The 21,363-nt window shown below is 40.5% G+C and overlaps 1 protein-coding gene and 1 pseudogene across 1 annotated transcript; one reads left to right on the top strand and one right to left on the bottom strand.

Annotated features, from left to right (window-relative positions):
• LOC137648165 (uncharacterized) overlaps window positions 1-10,375 on the top strand; it is a 244,492-nt pseudogene extending 234,117 nt beyond the window's left edge.
• Window positions 10,376-12,580: 2,205 nt separating this feature from the next.
• LOC137642715 (uncharacterized) lies at window positions 12,581-13,111 on the bottom strand. Its single transcript, XM_068375562.1, has one exon. It carries the CDS (start codon window positions 13,109-13,111, stop codon window positions 12,581-12,583), a length of 531 nt encoding a protein of 176 aa, XP_068231663.1.
• Between the last annotated feature and the right edge of the window lie 8,252 nt (window positions 13,112-21,363).

Here is a 21,363-nt window from a genome sequence, read left to right as displayed (position 1 = left end):
TTGCTTTAAAGTTCCAGATATGAATATTTAAATATGCTTCAAAGTCCCAAATATATTTGAATTGATTTAAAGTTTCAGATGTGAGTATTTAAATCGCTTTAAAGTTTCAGATGACATTTGAATTGCTTTGAAGTTCCAGATATGATTTTTGAATTGCTTTAAAGTTCCAGATATGAATATTTAAATTGCTTTAAATTTCCAAATATGATATTTGAATCGCTTAAAGTTTCAAATATGAATATTGAAATTGCTTTAAAGTACTAAATATGATACTTGAATTTCTTAAAGTTCCAGCTATTAATATTTTAATTTCTTTAAAGTTCCAGATATGAATATTTAAGTATGTCATAATGATGACAGATAAAATAACACTGATAATTACAGGTGATGCAGTTTATCCCTCTATGCCTCGTCTCTTCAAAATGTCCTGGGTCCTCTCAAACATTACAGGTGCATTGCACATCTTCATTACCCTGGCATACTGGATAACAGTATACCCATTTCGAAGTGGTGAGTATAATAAAAAAAAAATCAATTTCTATTCTTAATTGTATATTGTATTTATGATGGTTCGACATACAGTATGTCGGTTCTGAATTTATGCAGTGGTCTATTCTGTATTGTATTATAAAAGTAATTCCCCTCTTTAAGATAGTTTGACATAAGTCAGTTACGAATTTACGTCGCTCATCCTCAAGTATTACCTTAATACAAAAATAAAATCTACTTAGCACTGTTCAGCCCAAACTTACATCAGTTTCAACGTCATGCAAAAACAATGAAATGTCATACTGTACAGTACTGTACTTGACATGGAAGCTTAATGTAGGTACAGTATCTCCTTTCTATTAAATGATGGCAGGTTGCATTTTTTTTCTTTTCTTTTTTTTTCAGTATAGGGAACATGCAAGTCACTTTGACAGTTGTCCTGTACAGAATTTCCCCACTCCAAATGGGATAATATCATGCGTGGCACACAGATTTACTTAGAAATAACTGTAACTCGGCTAAGAGCTGTTTCACAGAGTCTATTCGTCAAGTGAAGTGGAATACAATATGATCATGAAACAAACTCTCTGTGGTACAGCCCAGAAACATAACTGGTGGGCTTCTTTTAAATCTGCACTCTTGGTCAAACGTAACATTCCCTACTTAGCTTAAACCAAATAACTCATGAGTGATGTCGAAAGAAAAAGGCAACCATAGTGCCAATTCGTTTGACAGTAACCATTGTAATGAGAAACTCAATATTTCTGTCATGTTTTCATGAAGCTAAACTGACTAGTTTACCTTATCAGTCCCATGAAATTAAAACTCATTTACTAGACATAGATGGTTTTGGAGGGGTAGACCCAAATGTCATTTCTTTGTTATTGTAAAGACAGCTGATTTATTGACTCCTAAGTTGTTTATTATTTTGTAAGTTAGCAAGAAATTTCCTTTTTTCCACTTGGAAAATCAGTTCTGTTGATCTATTGGTTAAATGAGTTTGTGGTAGTTCTAGTCCTGCTGATTACCACCCAATTTTCATAACGCTTATATTATCCAATAGTTTTTCAATGTCTTTTGGCAAAACTTCTAAATAGGTATGCTAAAAATAAACATCTGATCTCTAGTTTGCCTTTTGCAAAGACCTTGGAGCATATGATGTACTATCACAACCCAAAGTTTCTTTACCCCCAACCATCATTGTAATTAGGAATTCAAATCCAGCAGTGAAGAAGTGGCACCAATCATAAGGATAGAAGAGAGATTTTAGCCATGGTAAGCATCTGTCCTAAATCAAATCATTGTTCTCCAGTTTTGGGTAGGGCCATAGCCTCTGTACCATAATATACTGTCTTGGGTTAGAGTCCTATTGATTGAAGGTACACTTGGGTTCCCTATTCTGTCTGTTTCTTTATTTTCATTCCTCATTGAGCTATTTTCTTTGTTCGGGCCCTTGGGCTTACAGCATCCTGCTCTTCCAACTAGTGTTGCAGCTTAGCTAGTAGTAGTAGTAGGAGAGAGTTACAAGGAATTTCAAGGATTTTGGATGTCTCAGACTTTTTACTCCATCCACGGAGACTCCATTTGCTCTTGGATGGAGCGAATTAGTTTATAAATGTTTACAGTTTTTAAGAACTTATCAAACTTATTTTATAATTTGTTTATCATGTTACTGTTCAATACATCTGCTGAGAGAGAGAGAGAGAGAGAGAGAGAGAGAGAGAGAGAGAGAGAGAGAGAGAAGTAGCTTACATTTGGTCGTGATTTATTTATTACTAGCTTTGACTTCCTTACAACGAAGGGTTGAAAAAACTATGGATCGTGATAGTACTTCTTTCAGTTTCCTATACTATACAGAAATCCCTTGATTGTGGTCAGGAAGTTAGTTTGATTGGTCTTGAGTATATTGCTGCCTTTGATAGTGTTAACTATGAGGCCATAGTTTTCAAAATAAAAAAAATCTGTGAGTAGTTCTCGGCCCATTACTTTTCATTTTATATACATTTTTGTGGTTTGGCCTTGAAAAACAGGTTTTTTGAATATGCATATGATGCTTCTCTCTTTGTATCAATTTCATATCCTAAATTTAAACAGGTTTCCAAGTTTCTTAATAGAGATCTAGCTAAAATTATTGCATGGTGCAAGTTATGGAGGATGAAATTGAACTGTAATCAAAAGTATAAAAGTAATTAGGATAAGGATATTTTTATTGACAATGTCACTTGAACACTAATGTAAAATTCTAGGTGCTATTATTGATTGCAAATTTACTTTTGAGAAACACATCCCATCTGTTTCTGTTCAATTGCTCAAAAAATTTGCTTATTGAGTCTTTTTAAGATTTATTGTGATCAGTGCATCCTGTTTTAATTTTTCCTTCTACTACAGTATTTTTTTATTATTGATCTGTCTGGTTTTCAGCTACTGACTCATCATAATTTGGACAAATACTTGTGGTTTACTATACCTGATATGGATGTTATTCTCATGCACAAGTCATCATTAATTCTTTGTGCATGTTGCATTTCATTTTTCATAATTCTGACCATTCTTTGTATTCAGCTCTTTCCATACTGTACCATTCAGTACGGTACACAGTATGCAGTAGGTTTTAACAGACTTTTCTTCACCATCATGTAGCTCAGTACTACATATTAAAAATGATAGTCCTCTTTTCTGGAGGCTAGCCAATTGTGAAAAAAAATTATTGAAGAGATAGTATACATGTTTACTTTCCAAATTTTATTTTAATTAAAAAGTTGCACACAAAGTTACATAGAGATCAAGCTGTTCTTGTATATTCCTTGTCACATTATAGAAATTTAATGGGTTTTTCAGGCAATACGAATTACTTCTTGAATTTTAAATTCCTCTAAAGCTGTGTAATCTACACATAATAGTTTTTCAGTTTTATTTATTCCAATGCTAATTAGGATGATGTAGAACTATAAGTTGAATTTTTAATAGGATATCATACCAGCAAATAACTTTTCTGCATTCGCGCTACCAAGAGGTAATTTATTACTAGCCTGTTTCCGAATACTGTCATCCTTACTATAGAATATTTGTTTACAGATGAAAATTGAATGAAATAGGAGTTAATACCCATATTATGCCCGGGGTCTATGTGCTCATCGATGTAATGGTATCGGCCACTCCAAGACGATTACTCCATGCTTATCAGCCATCGCTCTTCCTTACCACATACACTCTTTTTAACCTGATATATTTTCTATGTGGTGGCACAGTAAGTACCCCTGGAGTACAGTACTTAAACTTTTGAATTTGCCTTAAAGTCTTGAAATTAACTTACAAAAGATATTCCATTTGCAATAACAATTTGGTGATTTTTAAGGTATTCATTAGTGGTTTGCATCAAGAAGTGAAATTTTCCTAAGAATATTTTAACCCTAATCCTTATTTATACTTGTTAGCCCTCGTCCTATTAATCATTTGGTTGATCTTATCGACACCATTTATTTGTCTGGTGTAGCTTTAAGATTACTTTTCACAGTTAGCAAAACCAAAATTTTAGTAACATAACTTTGCTAATTTCTTTAAAACAATGCAGTTTATTTGTACCACCTACATTCCTTCCTGTACCGATAAAAAACTTGTGATCATATAATTTAAAGAATTATATGTTTTGTCCCCTGATGCTAAATTATTTTCATTACTGTACGTTATTTTAACTAAGCCTTCTCCCAGAGTATCTAGATAAAAAATGGTCCACTTCCATATGCAGTTACTGTACTTTGTAGAAGTATTAAAAAGCTGAAGGAAACTAGAGAAGAGATCCATCATTCCAATTTGTAATTATGGAATGAGGAAAAACAAAAACATGGGAGACTACAAGGCTGTTTAGTTTTCAATATTCTTAGGGAGAACAAACAATGAAACTGCATTGATACATTGGATAAAAAGATATGATTGATCTTGAACTCGAATTTAATGGGATATTTGTAACGTAAGATATCTGTTGTATAGTAGACAATGGTGGGTTTTCACTTATAAATTTGATCAAGTGGTGTTTAAATTTGGTGGAGAAGCATTAATTATAAAAGGGGTAAGACAGTTACAAGGCAAATAATCACTAACTTATGGTTTTTTATACTGCTGAATGCTCAAATATTATGCTTACTGTATAAATAAAATTTTTATAAACACACTTATCAATGATAAGTGCGGAAGGAAATACTAACCTCATTCATATTTTACAGGATTACTTGGGAAGACCAGCATTGTATCCAGTATTAGATTGGACTCGGCCAGGAAGTACCATAGGAATTATAACAACAGTATTATTAATAGTAATTCCCATATTACATGCTTGTATCTGTGGTCTCTATGCTGCAAGGCTCAAGGTGTGGCATTTATTAAAAATTTCAAGGTGAGTTTTATTTTCATGAAAAATAATTTCAACAAAGGTAAGGAATTGTGTTTAGGCAAAATAGGAAGTTATATAGTTATGCTACAAAAAGTCTTGCTGTTACAAAGAAGAACCATTAGTCTGTAGTTTAGCCTTTTCCAATAGTAATCTGGAAAAGTTATGAGGCTGTCATAATGTTGTGCAGGTACCGAAGGCTCTCAGTTTTTTAATTACATCCTTGTGGATGGGAGCAATTTACTTGCCCATCAGAAGATTGTAAGTCTTATTTGCTGTCTTGTCACACTCACACAATGAAGCTTCTCAAAATGGGTGAAAAGCACAGTGGATCCAGAGAATATCAGACAAATAAACGACCTTAGCTAAGGTGTTGTCTTTATAATGCCCAGATCCTCTTACAATTCCTAATCAAATTTCTCAACCACCAGCATAATGACCTTTAAAGAATCAAACAACGAGTTCATAGCAGGCCAAAAAGTACCGAGAGTGTTTGGAGGGGAGATTTCAAGTCCAAAGGGTCAAGGTAAAAGCTTCTTGGATGAAGCAAGTGTTGATAGATGAATTGAGCTTGTTGGGAGTCCAGACAATTCCAAAGGGGGAAAGCACTCGGGTTATTAAAGAGAAGCATCACTAGAAGAAAATTCTGAAAAGGGAAAGCACTCTAGTTATCAAAGAGAAACATCACTAGAAGAGGTAGCTGATTGAGTAGGTGTCGCAAGAGTAATTTGTTATCAGAGAACTGGTATGGTAGTAGATTTAGCAACTCGGAGCAACATGCTGATCTATGCCTGTACCTCTGGGGAATAAGAATAGTTCCCCACATAATGCACTAGATGAAGGCTAAGAGAGAGAGTTGGTCTTGTGCCTTGATGTTTCTCCTGCCTTTGTGACTGTGGAAGGAGGCATAGCAGGACATGAGCCCAGAGAATGTGGTAGCGGGACCACATCCTCCAATTGAGGTACTGAAGAGGCAGCTAACAACACTGCACATTGAAAGCTATAGCCATGATTGATAGCCAAAGCATAGTCAAAGGGACCAATTAATGTTGATCTCATGATTAACACAAAGGTAGAGCTATAGTTGTAGATCCAACAAGTCAGAAGATTACCAGTATTTCATCCATTGTTAAACTACTGTAATGGAAGTTTAAGTGGTCCCCACCTAGACCATTGAGTTATGCACAGTGAACCGTTTGTGAAAAAATAGCATTCTATCAGAAATCCACCAGAGATAAAGGCACATGCGGGAAGATGGCCATGCAGGGCTCAGTACAAGCTGGAAATCTGGCAGTAATGATAGAATATACTTTCCCACAATTACAAGTCGTCAAAACACCTTATACAGATTGATACTTCACTGAGAGAAAAATGCTTGTGAAAATTGAAACTTTTGCAGTGGAATCCCTCAATGGAAAATATGAGAGGAGTGGCAGAGTTATGAGAAACTCATGCTTCCTACCTGTAGAGCAGTTGAAGGAAGATGGGAACATCATAGCCATGCAAACTTAGTACATAATGGGGATGTGGAGATGTAAATTCTTGTCATGAAAAGAACTACAAGGTAAACAACTAATTGTATCCACACAAATAGGCTGAGGCTTGGATTGAACACACAAAACACCAAGTGTTCTGAGGGACCAAGGAAAACTACACATTCTGTTAAGAAGTCACCAGGCAATGCTTACTTGAGCATCCCATGTAGCAAGGAGATCATAATTTTGGATACTTCTTGCCAGTTCTTAAGAAAAATCTGTGGCATTCGGGCCTGAGGGGCCAAGCTCATCTCAAACAACATTATAGGGCTATCACTGAACAGTATGATGACTTCCATCCTTTAAAATAACTGAAATGATTAAACAATTCTTGAAGCTTGCCTACCTTTTCGCCAATCAAAGGCTATCAGAAACACAATCTTGATAGAGATCCAGGTCAGATGACTTTCTTCAAGCCCAAGGGCCGCATCCCACTCTGAGGGCAGAGTTCCCGCGGCAGAGCAAGTCTACTCAAACTCCTCACAACTATAGACAACACTGAAAGGCATTTTTCTTGGCAGAGATCGGCAAGGAAATCCACAGAGATCGGCAAGGAAATCCACACAATGCTGAAGAATGGCCAGAAGATGACACGTTTTGCTGAAAGATTGTGGCAGATATCTAGAGCTTTCGACTCCGAGGAGACAATAGAGAATGGAAGAACTAACATGTTATTTAGATCTCTCTTTTTATTCTAGCTGAGGGAGAGTAAAATCGTTGCTAAATCACTTAGTAAAGCAAGGAAATAATTTTACTTCCCTCCACTAGAACAGGTGGAGAGACCTACCTTGTTATTCCTTCTGTTTTCTCTAAGCCTTGTTAATATAAAAGAAATTATGAAAGTAAACAGGACCATTGACATTACTTTTAGGTATGACAATAAGCAGAAACACTAAGGGGACAGAAAGAAAAAGGAGTATGTTATACCATGTCAGGATTGCAACAAAGATTACGTTGGGGAGGCTGATAAGAGCGTTGCAAATTTGTTAGTAGGAACACAGAAGAGCTTGCTCTATTGGCCTCCAAAACAGTGATGTAGCTTGTCATGCTCTAGAGCTTTACCAGAATCTACCCCTGCTAAAGGACATAGGTTTGTATAGATAAGAAGAATACAAATTACTTTTTAATTCTGTGATTTCAATAAGAAAATTATCTAAAAAGACAGGGATATTTGTCGTATGAAGATAGTCAAAGGAGCCATATTTCATGCAATGCGCACTTTTGATAATAATAAATATTTTAATCAGGAAGAATATACAGTATGTTTTTAATACAGTACCTTTAGAGCTGCTAATACTTCTGCCAATCATCTGCTTCTTCATGCTCAAGCTCATGGCATTGTTGCAATTGATCATAGCCAATGGAGAACCACATTTGCAGGACATTGGCATTAACCGTTTGGAAAGTGGACCACCACCACTTACCTGGGGACTAGCTATTTGAACATCAAAACTGTTTACTCATTGGAAAACTGCACTTTCCTTTTAATCTGCTGTTTTAGCTTTCACTTCTACTTTGGTTGTTTAGTAACTTTTATCTTGTAATTGTCATCTGTTTTTAGTTTACTCTCAAACCATTGTAAAACTTTTTCATACTTCAGCTGAAGAGTTTCTTTGAAAAAAAAAATGCAAAAGCTCTTCTGTTTTTAAAATATACAATATATATCTGTGGATTTTTAATACCAGAGATTCTTAGACACGTCATGGTGTTTTCTTTGAAAACGAGTTTCCTAGAAATGACGTAAATAAAAAGGAGCAGGAGTTGGATTTGGTTGAGAAAAATGAAGAGGGGTTAGCTCACTACAACTTCTCTTCTGCCAGACGAACCCTTTTTCATTACCACAAAAGGTGTTGAAAGTCTGAAGAGCCAATGCAGTAATGTCAAAATTCATGCAGAAGGTTAAATCACGAGGTAATCCCCCCCCACACACACTGCGGTCACAGACACAGGGGGGAGCATTGGGAATACTCAGAGGAGGCACTGACACTGGGTAAATCCTGCTGGACGTTAGCCACCCTCAAAGCACTCACATAAGATGGTCCTGGAATGGCCAAAGAGGGTCACAAAATTTTTCAGCATACAATCCTCCACAGCAGAGAAATTAGGACAGGCAAATCTTGCTGTTGTATAGGTTTGAAAGCCTCACAGAGGGAGATATTCATATCTGCAGAACTGAAACCTTGCTCAGTGACTCCTAAGTCTTTCTTGCTACAGTTGCTCCCTGAGGATCTAGCTCGAGGTGTAACCACAAGTGAAACAGCATGTTGGGGAAGGGAGGGGGGGAATAATAAAAATATTCTTCAAAACTAACGTGGAGCTTTTCCTTCCTGAAGTTACTGACTATGGCTTATTAGCCTTTTTTGTCTTTCTGCCATACCTATCTTCTACAGTCCAGAACACCATGGTCATTACTCATCACAAGGGAAACCCTACACACGAGTGATTCTGGCTAAAGAGCAAAAAGGCTACAGAAATGTCCAACATGAATCGCCCACATCTTGCCTTTTCATCCATAGAGAATCTTTCTAATTCAAAGGGAAAGATTCAACAACAAAGGCATAGTGATTCAACAACCATTCTGGCTGGCACCAAACTACACTCCTAATTTATAAAAAGGCTCAAATTAGGAAAAAATAACTATCAATACAAAGTGTTAATGTAAAAATATATTACTGTATTCCAAGCAACTAATACTAATAGGGGATACGCTATCAGACCCAAAAGCTAACATTCTAGTAATGCTTTAAAACACAATCATTGCGAAACACCATATAGAAAGTTTAACAATACTAGGATGAAAGACTTGAAACAAATAAAAGACACAGTTCAAGCCTTTTTTTGTGTGTGAACTAGGGAGGAAAACAATAAAAAGTGGAATCATCAAGTAACTTTGAGTTAAGCAAAAGAATGACTTGTGAGGAATTATATTGTGGAAGGTATGGACAAGAACAGTATGTTCCTTATCAAAGAAAAATTTATAAGCTGATATAATTGGAGTGCTAATGTATGGAAGTAAAGCATTTCACGAATAATGATTACATGCTAGTTATAAAATATTATTGTATATATGCAATACATACGTAACATCCTATTTTTTTACATAGGTATGTGCGAGAAGATGAGGAAGCCGACCAAGTGGAACACGGTGCTCAAGAACAAAAGGTATAATGTTAATGTAAGGGATAAATGGATTTTTGGTAGTAGGTCTTTACTATTGTTGAAGAAAATTACAAAACATTATTATGGGCAAAATTACCAGTTCCTTATGTTTTAGGTAGACTGGTATTTTTTATTACAATTTCTTTTGATAGGCTGTGAAATGCCAGCCAGTAGCACAAATAATTTATAATTCAATAAAATAAATTTTTGTATATATTGTACCATAGCTTTTGTTTAATCAAATCGGATAGCAGGTCAGTTACGCTTCATTTTATAGTACAGGTAAAGTTCATTGCGGATTATTTTTAGCATAACAAATAGCTTGGTTAAAAAAATTCTGTGATGATGTTAAAGTTTTAAGTTACCTGTACTTCAATATGTACTGTATGCTGTTTGTACAGGAAACAATAAGACCTTTGTGTATCATTAGTAATTAGTGTATTATATGTGTGGTAATTGTAGATTGTACAGGAGGAAACTATAAAAGATTTCCTCCTCTGTTTTTTGGGCCATTAAGTAATAGAAACCAAAGATTATAAAATGCAATTATTGATCTGCAGATAGAATATTTATATTTTTACATTTAATGTAAGTCCCTTTGCTAAATGCAGTAAAACTGTGCTTTCTTTATGATTTAACAGGCTGTATTGGCTTATTTAACTATGTTATAAAAATTGGATTAAATGCACAAAATTGTTTAAGTAAAATTTCAAATTGTACATAAACTTTCTAATATATAGCACCATAATATAAATAAGAAATAGTGTACTGGTGTGAAATTTATAGCAAAGTATATGTTTTTCCCAATGTTTTAAGTTTTAATGAAATCCTTAAATATGACAATTTGTCCTGAATTGTATTTTTCCTAGCTATACAAACCTGTAATCATTTAATAAAGGAATTCGCTTCAGCTCAGCTGAAACAGCCGAAGAGAAAGAAAACCAGGCAGTTGTGTTGATTGGTTGGCTGGCGGTATTGGGTGGAGCTTAGCTCTGCAAACCCCCCCCCCCCCCAATTGCCAGCCCGCTTTCCTCATTCAAACGCTCTAGGCTCAATGTGGAACATGAGAGGTGTGGTAGAGGCAGGCATTTAAATGATTACGGGTTTGTATAGCTAGGAAAAATACAATTTAGGACAAATTGTCATTTGTTCTAACGTGATATACAAACCTCGTAATCATTTAATATAGGAAGACTCACTGGTTGGTGGGGGGTCTGCCTTTGCTGCCTGTAGACAGCTAACTGCCCAGATATAGACCTGGTCTCAAATGAGAGCAGAGGGAGAGGACTAAATCCACCTACCCCTGTCTCTTGACCCGAAATTATGATGGTGGGGTCGTCCGAGAGATTGGGAGCCGCCGTGCAATGTGTAAGACCATCGCGCGACCAGAGAGCATGAACGTAAGAGACACTAGAACCTAGGGTCACAGTGACTGGATGAAACTCCAAAAGGCAAAGGGTTTATATATCCACCGTCTTCCCTGCCTAGCAGAAGATGGGGGGGAGAATATTTGTTAACAAACTCTAGCAATCTTACCTGGGAAGACTTGTCTTGATGTATGGAACTCCAAGGGAGGAGACAGAGAGAAAGGCGGATCACCTGCAGACTGCTTTCACACTGCCAAACGAACCATAAAATCAAGACAAGAGACTTCCCTGTCCTGGAGGAACTGGAGAGGTCAGATAATAGCTTGAGCCACTACCACAGGGCCAAGAACAAAGGTGTCCAAGGACTTGTGCGTAAACTCCCCCAAGTAAAAGGCCGTAAAGGTGGTCTGTCGTTTCCAAACGCCAGCCTTCAGCACTTGGCCCACTGCAAGATTTCTCTTGAAAGCTAGTGTGGGGGCAATGCCCCTGATCTCGAGAGCTTTAACCCTCGCTGGTGCTTGGACTCTTGAGGAGGTCTCATACGCCTTGCGGATGGTTTCACAGATCCAGAAGGATGTCGTGTTCCTCGACACACCCTTCTTGGCTCAGCCGGTGCTAGCAAAGAGTCATCGACATTCAGGTCTGAGATGCCGAGTTCACTTAAGATAGCGCCGGAGACACCTGACGGGGCAGAGAAGCCTCTCACCTGAACCTCCACATCCGGTAAGGAAGGAATAGTGAAGGCCTCGAACCTGTGATCGTGGATCGCTGGGTTCTGAGTCTTGGCCACAAACTTTGGCACAAACTCAAGGAGATCTCCTTCCAACCCTCTGCGTGAGTGACAATACAAGAGAGGCCGTGCAACTCCCCGACTCTTCGCCAATGCTAAGGCTAGCAGAAAAAACAGCCTTAAAGGTCAAGTGCCTGTTTGAGGCACAGCTCAAGGGTTCATACGGAGCACAAGTAAGAGACCCGAGAACTAAGGTGACATCCCACTGGGGATCTCGAAGTTCCCTCGGTGGACATGACTGTTCGAAGATCTTAATGAGCATAGAATTCCCCAGGGCATTGGAGATATTTAAACATTCAGACGGAACACCATTGAAAGGGCAGACCTCTACCCTTTAATGGCAGAAACCGAAAGGAGCTTATCTCTGCGAAGAAACACTAGGAAGTCTGCGATCGGAGTCAGAGAGGTTCCGACTGGAGAGATACTCCTTCCACTACACCAATCACAGAAGACCAACTACTTCCCCTGGTAGACTGAGGAAGAGGATCTTCTAAGGTACCCTGACATCTCTCTTGCAGCGAGTCGCGAAAAGCCTCGCGTTCTGAGGAGATGCTGGATAGTCTCCACACGTGAAGTCTGAGCGACTGCACCGCCTGGTGGTACCTGTTCAAACAAGGGTTACCGAAGGGGATTGGGCCAGTGTGGTAGCTCTCTCGGTGCCTAGACTAGGAGCGACAACAGATCGAGAAACCACTCCATGTGTGACCATAGTGGAGCAATGAGAGTCATCCTGAGTCCTGGAGCTACTAGGACCCGGAACAGGACTGCGCGAAGCAAGCAAAAAGGGGGGGGAACGTGTACCAATCCAGTAGATCCCAAGGATGTTGCAGTGCATCCTCGAACGCAGCCGCGGGATCTAGTACGGGAGAGCAAAACACGGGAAGCTTGGCGTTGTGCCGTGTTGCGAAAGGTCGATGCATGGTTCTCCCCAGGGGTCGAGTACTCGACTTGCGACCCAAGGGTAAAGAGACCATTCTGCCCTTATTACCTGGTTTCTGTGACTTACGGTGTTTGCCAGAACATTTCTCTGGCCTGGAATGTACCTGGCTGACAAGGTTACGTGTTGACTCTCTGCCCACAGAAACACCTGCCTCGTCAATTGCTGCAAGGAACGTGAGAGCATGCCCCCTTGCTTGTTGACGTGCACGACCACGGACGTGTTGTCGCTCATCAGCACTGCTGAGTGCTCTTTCAAATGGGCCTGGAAATGAAAGAGTGCTCTTGAGACTGCCATAATTTCCAGCACGTTGATGTGCAGGTGTTTCTTCTCTTCCGACCACACAACTGACATGACCAAGTCATCCAGGTGTGCACCCAACCTTCCGTGGACACGTCTGTGAACAGACGGAACTGAGGTGGAGGAGGGTTTATGAGAAAACCCTCTCATGAAGTTCTCCTCCTTTAGCCACCTCGCATTCCATGAGGACCGGACGAGAGGGAGTATTGGTGTCTGCCGACCACTGCTCCTTCAGACACCACTGAAGGGAGCGGAGATGGACCCGTCCGAAAGGGACGAGCTTCTCCAGCAAAGAGAGGTGACCTAGAAGAGCTTGCCACTGGAGGGCTGGAATGCAGAGTCGATCAGCATTCCCAGATACTTCATATTCTGCTTGGGAATGAGATTCAACTTCTCACAGTTCACCACGATCCCCAGATCGCGACAAACTGCCAAAAGCGAGTCACGATCCTGAATCAACTGCTCCTGCGAGGGAGCGAGAATCAGCCAGTCATCGAGGTACATCAGTAGGTGGATGCCCCTCGAGTGGACCCAAACTGCTACCATCCTGAACACTCGCGTGAACACTTGGGGAGCTGTGCACAGTCCGAAGCACAGGACTTTGAACTGGTACACCGTGCACTGGAAGGTGAATCGGAGGTACTTTCTAGACGACCGATAAACTGGTACTTGAAAGTACACGTCCTTCAAGTCTATCGAAAGCATGAAGGCGGTAGGCCTGATGGCTAACAGCACAGTGCGAACTGTTAGCATCTTGAATGCAGTTTGCTGAACAAACTTGTTCAATGGCGAAAGGTCAATGATCGGTCTCCAACCTTCTGGTGACTAAACGTGTACGATTTCTTGCGCATCCTTCTCCAACATTTCCTGGACCTCCGCCTCCAAGGTCAGAGCCTTCAGAGATGTTGGAGCGTATGTGTGGAACGCTATTGGAGTGGAGGATAGGGGGCTGATGAAGCATGAATGGGAGCTTGTACCCTTCGCGAAAGGTTGACACTACCCATTCCTCGGCCACGAGGTGCTACCACATCGCCCAATGGCGCGATAAGCATCCCCCTACCCTTGGCAGCATGGGAAAGGGAAAACCAATCTCAGCGTTATTTTTTCCCTTGCTTGCCCCTGTTCTTTCCCAGACGTGGAGGAGCTCCCGAGGGAGGCTGAAAGGTCTGTTTGGGGGCAGAACCCTTCTGAACAGGGGCAAATCTCGGCTGCACAGGAGCAGCAAGAGCATGACCAGTGGTACCCTTGCTACTTCCTGTGGGCTTGGCCTGACTCGGCCTGGCTGCAGACAGTTTCGCGGGACCAGGTCCCTTGAAACTCACAGCCTGCGCCTGGTGGATAATGGAGTCGTTCGAGTCAAGGCGCCATTTATCCCGCGTGGCCCGAACTTCCTCTGGTGGAAAGAGAAAAGTTGCATCTCTAATAGGAGTGTTCCTGAGTGCCAGGGCCTCTCCTGAACCAATCTGTCTTGCTAAACGAGAGGCTACTGCCTCGCGTTTTTTGAGGATCAGACTGGGATACTGGGTAGCAAGCTGGTCCAAGAGAAAAGCAACAGCTTTCCCACCAGACAAAGCCAGGTTCCTGTACTGCTCCATGTGTTCAGGGGTAGCGAGCTTGGTGTACCGCGTGAACACTGTGGCCCTACCACACCAGTGGTCGAGCCACGAAGCAGCCATGAGAGCAGCTACAGAGATGGACTCCATAGTTGAAATCTCAGAGGCCGAGAAGGCCGCTCTCTGGAATTTCAAGCTCTCGACTGAGGAACCCCCAGCAAGCGCTCCGACCGCGGGGTCGAGAGGGAGAGGACAAGACACAGAAGACTCTGTAACATAGTACCTCTTTTGTCGCTGGAGTAGTTAAGGGAGAAGCTTGTTCGAACCTTGCCTCCTAAGCGAGTCACCAGGTCCTGCGATCTGGTCAATCACTCGGTCCAATGCTCGAATAGCCTGTCTCAACCAGGGTAGTGTGAGGGGCCGTCAACTGCCTTCGGGAGCTCCCCATACGATCTCCAAGGCTGTACACTTATCTCAGACACTACCTCAGGAGGAGCCCTGAGGCCATTAATCTCATGCATGGGGTTAATGACCTCTAGGAACGGCGACTCCACCTTGGGATCTTCCGTCTCCATGGCCGGCGAAGGCCATGGAAGTGGCTGATCCCTCGGTCCCGCTACATCCGTAGGTGTAGGGGAAGCGACATGCTGCACGAATGATGACATCCCCCATGAATACCCTCGCTCTGGTCCTAAGACCGAACCAGGCGTGTATTCAGGAGTCAAGCAGAGTTCATCCCCGACGGAATGCATCGAGGTTCCCACTGCAACTGAGTGCGTGAATGGTCGCTGCAAGCCCCACAAAGCTCCCGAAGGAGCTTGAGCGCGGTTGCTGGAAACTGTAGCGCTCACACCAGGAGGTGTAGACAGGTTAGTCGCGCGCGCGGCCTCACTTGTTACATGGCCAGAAAGCATGGGGGTTGGCTGCATCGCGCACAGCTGGAATGCGCGAGAGCTAGCCTGGTCGTGCACGACCGGCCCCCATGTCGCGGGCTGAGCCGCGAGGTGGCTCCATGCTGGGCCCGAGTCACACGGGTCAAGTGCGCGGCTATCTCGGCCTGCTCCCTGCTCACGCGACATATGAGTCGCTGAGTCAGTCCGCGTGGCTACCCCCGTGGAGGTAGTCGTGCGTACCGCGAATTCTTCTCGAGACCACCGCTGAGATTTCTCGTGCCGAAGCCAAGACTCTCCTTTCCCCGCTAAAGAACGGTTCAGTTCGAGTCTTGAGCAGTAGATCAGGGGCCTGAGGACCCCATCACCATGCTCTGGGAGACGATACCTACGCCCTCGAGCTAGGTTGTCGTGCATAGAGGCCTTGCGCGAGATTCGCCGTGAACAATCCCACTAGTGCGGGGAATACGGGAATCTCGCACATCGCCCTCATTCTCCGGATGAGAAGAGGTGTCTCAGGGCGCCATGTCCCTTCAACTGCGACTGGCCTTCCTGGACCTTTTCGCTTTCCTCTTCCCCTTCCTTTTTCCCCTGGGGGAGAAAAGTCAGAGTCAGAAGATAAAGACGGAGAGGAGGAGGAGAGAGGAAGAGGAACTAGAAGAGGAATACCACCCACACTTCCTCTTCTTGTGGGGCACAAGAAGGTAATGGAACGTTGGTCGAGGCAACAGCAGATATCACTGGACGAGGATGAACAACCTGAGCCATGTTCGTAGGAAGAGCCATGGTCGGTGAACATGATAAACCTGAAAAACATATTGTATCAGCGGGAGTTTGGCAGATTTTAATTTTAGCTGCTTATCAGCAGGAGATTTGGCAGATTTTAATTTTATCTGACTTGCAGGCGAAGCTGTAAAGGGTTTGCCATCAGTCGTTAAAGAAATCTCAGTGATTAAAACCTTACTCTCCCTTGTTTTAACAGGGAGCCCTGCAATTATTTTACCCTTGGAAAAAGTTTGCATTTTCCCAGGTACAAATGCATTATCAGGTACATAGTCAACAACAACAGGGGCATCAGTGAACATGGTAGTCGATAAAGTTACAGCCCAGGGTTGCCAGGTTTCCTAAGTGAGAAAAGGCCAACTTTGATCAACTGCAGCTTTAAGAAGTTAAGAACGGCCAAAGGTATAGCCTTTAAGGCCGACCTTTTAAGATATTGCTAAAAGCTAACTGATTTCAAATAAAAAAGACCAAATTTGATGTCTTTAGCTGAAAAAGCTAACCTCGCAACCCTGTTACAAACTCAATTACATTCATGTGTTCATCAACAATCTTATCATTCAAATGACGTTGTTGAAGCTCGTCTGCCATATTTAAACGTCTTGACAAATTTAAGTCAAGCTTACCTGATAATCCGAGAGACGCCCATAATTACCCCTTCTTACCAGGTAACGTGTCGTCATCGGTATCAGACTGTCCAACAATCTGTCGGGTGTATCTCGGGATCGCCGAAATAGTGGGAACGCTAAGGACAACCGCTCCCTCGGCGAAACCCGAGAAAACTCGGACAGGCTGTGAATCCGGGCTTCCCAAAATGGCAGCAAGGAGAACCTTGAGAGCAAGGTTTTACCCTGCATGTCGAGCAGAGCATGTGCGGGTTTACAGAAGTTGACGAAAGCCACCCACTGCAACGCCCGCAGTAACATTTCTCCTTCATAACAATGACCAATCACTAGTACACAAGCACAAGAGAAGGCAAAGGGCTGCAGCGTAGAGAGCGGAGAGTAGTATAACCATCCACATTGAGCCGAAGCGAGTGAATGAAGAAAGTGGGCTGGCAGTGGGGGAGGGGGGGCGGCTAAGCTCCGTCCCATACCGCCAACCAATCAGCACAACTGCCTGGTTTTCTTTCTCTTCAGCTGTTTCAGCTGAGCTGAAGCGAATTCCTATATTAAATGATTGCGAGGTTTGCATATCGCGTCGGAACAAACTGTATTTACTTTTTAAAGACGAAGTTGTTCCACAAATACTGACCTCCACTACATCTTAAATTTGTTGAGGTGTCAACTTTCCAATAAAATTGAATTATAAGATACAGTACAGGTAGCGCTGTATATATGATCGAATTACTTAATAAAGAAAACGAGAGAAGGGGTAACTCGTAACTGTAGTAACAGAAAACGAGCACTCTATGCTCACGCTCTCAAGGTTACATAATAAAGAACCAAAATCACACAATAATATGATAAGAATAATGATAAAATTGTAATAACCAAGAACGAAGAATAACGACAACGTAACAAATAAACATAAAGATATAGTCTAAAACGAGCACCTTCCTGAGGCGTGTACATAACTATAACAAAGACTAGATCGATATTCTTCGTCCAAATTGGACTTGCTAGCAAATAAATACCATAGTAAAAACCAATAATAAATAATGATAATAATATTGGTCATAAAATGTAAGTGATATAGCCTAGATGACAGAGTACCAGATGGGCAATATTAACTTGAAAAACTACCGAATCGAACAAAACCAAAATGGCTTCCGATACCGAGGCAGGCCAACCGCTTCCAAAACTAAAATCCACAATCTTGGAAAAAGAACAAATGCCCGGTACTGAAATAAACTGTCAAAACAAACTATGGTACTTAACATTGGTAAAGGTGAAGTAGCAACGTCAGTCATGTTGAATTAACGACAATCACTTGCGAAAAACACCGAACAAAATAATTAACAACTAAGCGGGCAAGTCCAAAACAGAAGGATGACCTGGAGGGCGCGAGTAGGAGGTGTCGGTGAGGTAGTCCAACTGTATTCTCTAGGACCTGTCACGGCCCTCCCCTTTGATGAAGGGATTATCTAAATGGAAGACAGCCTGTGAATAGTGGTTTTCACACGCCCTTGTTGTATACACGACACCCACAAGGTGATCGCGCGAGGGTAGTAACCTCTGCATTCCATGGTTTTATCTTTCTCTAGTATATTTGGAAGATTTATATTAGAAAAGTGTAAAGAAGGACCCTTTTCATCGGCCGTCACAGGTCTCTCCCCAGAAATAGATTTTTCCTTCGTCAAAATCCCTTAATACAGTCAGTCCTCGATATTCACAGGATCTATCTTTGCGGAGTTTATCATTTAACCTTTTAAATAATAAATTACTGACTCCTACTGTCCTTAGCTCAGTTTTCCACTTTTGGAGGCCACACTTTACTACACCACGATTCAATTCTACTGTATTGCTGTGCATTTCTATGTAAGTGATAAGGTGTTGCATGGCTAGCCGAGATTCTCAACCACAGGATCCTCCATGGTCTCACAGGCACTGAGTAACACAGGCCTAACTGGCACTAGCGTCACTGGCACTGGGGCCACCAGGGCAGAATTAGCCTTAGCCACAAACTAAACTACAGAATGGTTATCTGAAAGACTTAAAAGAAAGCCTCAGCAGTTTGTATGGCAACAGAAGAAACTATTATGTGCCAGAGTGAAGCCTTTAGTGGGCCAGGACCACACCACTAGGACCTGAAACTCCCACTGAGGTAGCACCAAAGTCAATTAACTTTTCACATATTCTCCCTAAAGCCCGAGCTAGGGCATATGTAAAGAAGTCGCAGTAGAAGGATATAGGAATGAGCTATAGAGCTACTGCTTCTTCAAGGATGCTGCCCACTACAGTCAAAGCCACGACTTACACTTGTTACAGTGGGATGATTGTAAACAATCATGTCCCCTACAAAAACCATGAAGATGAGGATCAACAGCGTGTTTACACATAACCTGCCACACTTCCCATCCTTCCCCGAATATTTTCATAAGGCACACTTCACCTTCATAATTCAAGGCAAAGCCAGCAATCCACCATTCAATCTATTAAGTATAAAGAAAAAAATATCAATAGTACAGTATTAGGTTCTGGGCACAACAGTATGTCCGTACCAGCTGTGGCCAAAGACAAAAGTGAAGATTTTGACAAGAAAGTAAGCAGGACTACTCACCCACAAACACTGCCTGTTGTTAACCATCCCAATACCGAATCAACCATCTCTGTTGAAAGGTTTATATTTGCAAAGGAGGAAAATAAAGTTTATCAAGGTAACATTTAGTTTGATGAATCTTTATTGTAAATTACAATGATAATTACCAGACTTCTTAGGTGGGAAAGTGATAGTAATTAAAAATATCATTACTTTCAATGCTGAAACCACTTTTCAAAAGCCTTACTGGATTTGATATAATTTATTTACATTTACCATTAATTGGATTAAAAATTAATCTTGTGTTTTCTAGGCCATATAATTTCTTAGGAAAAGACAATATTATTCAATGAATAAACTATAATAAATTATATAATCTTTATGTACCACCAATGCTTAATCCTCTCGTGATCTGACGAAACATTTCCGGGTCAAAATAATAACAGTAATGGCTAACAATACGAAATTAACTGGTTATGTAGTGGCTTTCGTACCATGATTTGTTCGCATTGCGAGTCACCTTTGACATGTAAATAGCGAAATTTGTTTCAGGCCCTACAAAAACACCACATTAATGTTTATAATAAGGCTAAAGTCCACTAAACTCAATGAAATAGAAACATTTGGATTATTCAATAATAATAACCATTAATAACCTCTAAAGTAAATATATAATTAGAGCAGATAGTATAACAAAGCAATAATAAATGGAAAATATAGTAACAAAAATGGGGAACCTTACCTTCGGAGTGCGGTGATGCCCGAGAGCGAAGTGGCCGGGCGGCAGAGGAGAATGATAAACGGCAGAAAACATAAACACTTAACTTTACAAAACAGATTAATAAATGGCAGAAAACATTAACACTTAATTCTAGGAGACACATTAATAAATGGCAGAAAATATTAACACTTAACTTTATGATAAACTTAAATAATTTTTTTTTTCTTTTGCCTTTTTCTTATTTTGTATTTTTTTTTACTTTGCATTTTGTATTTTCTAAATTTAATTTTTTTCTTCACCACTGCCACTTTTCTTTTTTTTTGGATAACTTTCAGCTTTTCAGCTTCCTCTTGGCCTACTAGTATCGAAGGCCTCTTTAACCCTGGATAGGTACGGTCCTCGGACACCCCTTTAAGGGTATACTCGGACGCGAACGACCCCGACGCCAAAAAAAATTCTTGAAAAATCAGTTTTTGCAGTAACCTCCTTTTTTCTTTTGCCAAAAAAAACTTCAATGAATGCTTAAAACAACTGTAAAGATAAATACTACTCATCTGCAGAAAAACTATTTATTATAAATATTTTAAAAAATTAAGTAGAAAAAAAAAAGACCTGACATAAAAATTCATAAAAAAAAAGTTTATACATATATACACAAATCCTTTTAGGAATTGATTCTTGAATGTTTAGGACACATCTTGATGTATTTTGGATGAAGTCAGACCCATGGAGGTGAAGATCTGAAATGAGAAAAAAAGGGTAACTTTTTTTGGCCAAAAAAAATTGTCCAAATTTCATGAATTTTTTTGGGTACCCAAATGAAATAGGAAGTGGCTAATTTTTTTAGGGAATAAACATATGTTATCCTAAAATAGAAATATGTAAAAAAATCTTCATTATTTTGTAAATCACATTTATATCAGGGGCCATATCTAAAGGTAATTTTTTGAGTACTTGGAAATTTCGTAAAAAAATACATATATTTAATATATAATATGATATTTATGCAGGTAAAAATATACCAAAATATCACAAATTCTATAGGGAACAAGAATATATATAGATAGGGCAGCTTACGCTTCGGATATGTCCACAAAATGGCCGCCAACCACACTGACTCAGACTCCCTAATCTGCCACTTGAAATGTAGGAAGGGTATGTCAATTTCAAGGTGTTATTTACTAATCTAATTATTATTGGATATGCATAAAAATTGTATGGTGGGTTGCTGGATAATTGTCGATTATTTTACGTCTA

This window comes from Palaemon carinicauda, chromosome 1 (assembly GCF_036898095.1).
Source record: "Palaemon carinicauda isolate YSFRI2023 chromosome 1, ASM3689809v2, whole genome shotgun sequence".
In the NCBI taxonomy this organism is placed as follows: domain Eukaryota; kingdom Metazoa; phylum Arthropoda; class Malacostraca; order Decapoda; family Palaemonidae; genus Palaemon; species Palaemon carinicauda.
This window is presented reverse-complemented; position numbering and strand designations above follow the sequence as displayed.

Bases quoted from the DNA above. Each gene is read 5' to 3' on its own strand.
- LOC137642715 (XM_068375562.1), bottom strand. From the start codon at position 13,111: ATGAGAGGGTTTTCTCATAAACCCTCCTCCACCTCAGTTCCGTCTGTT.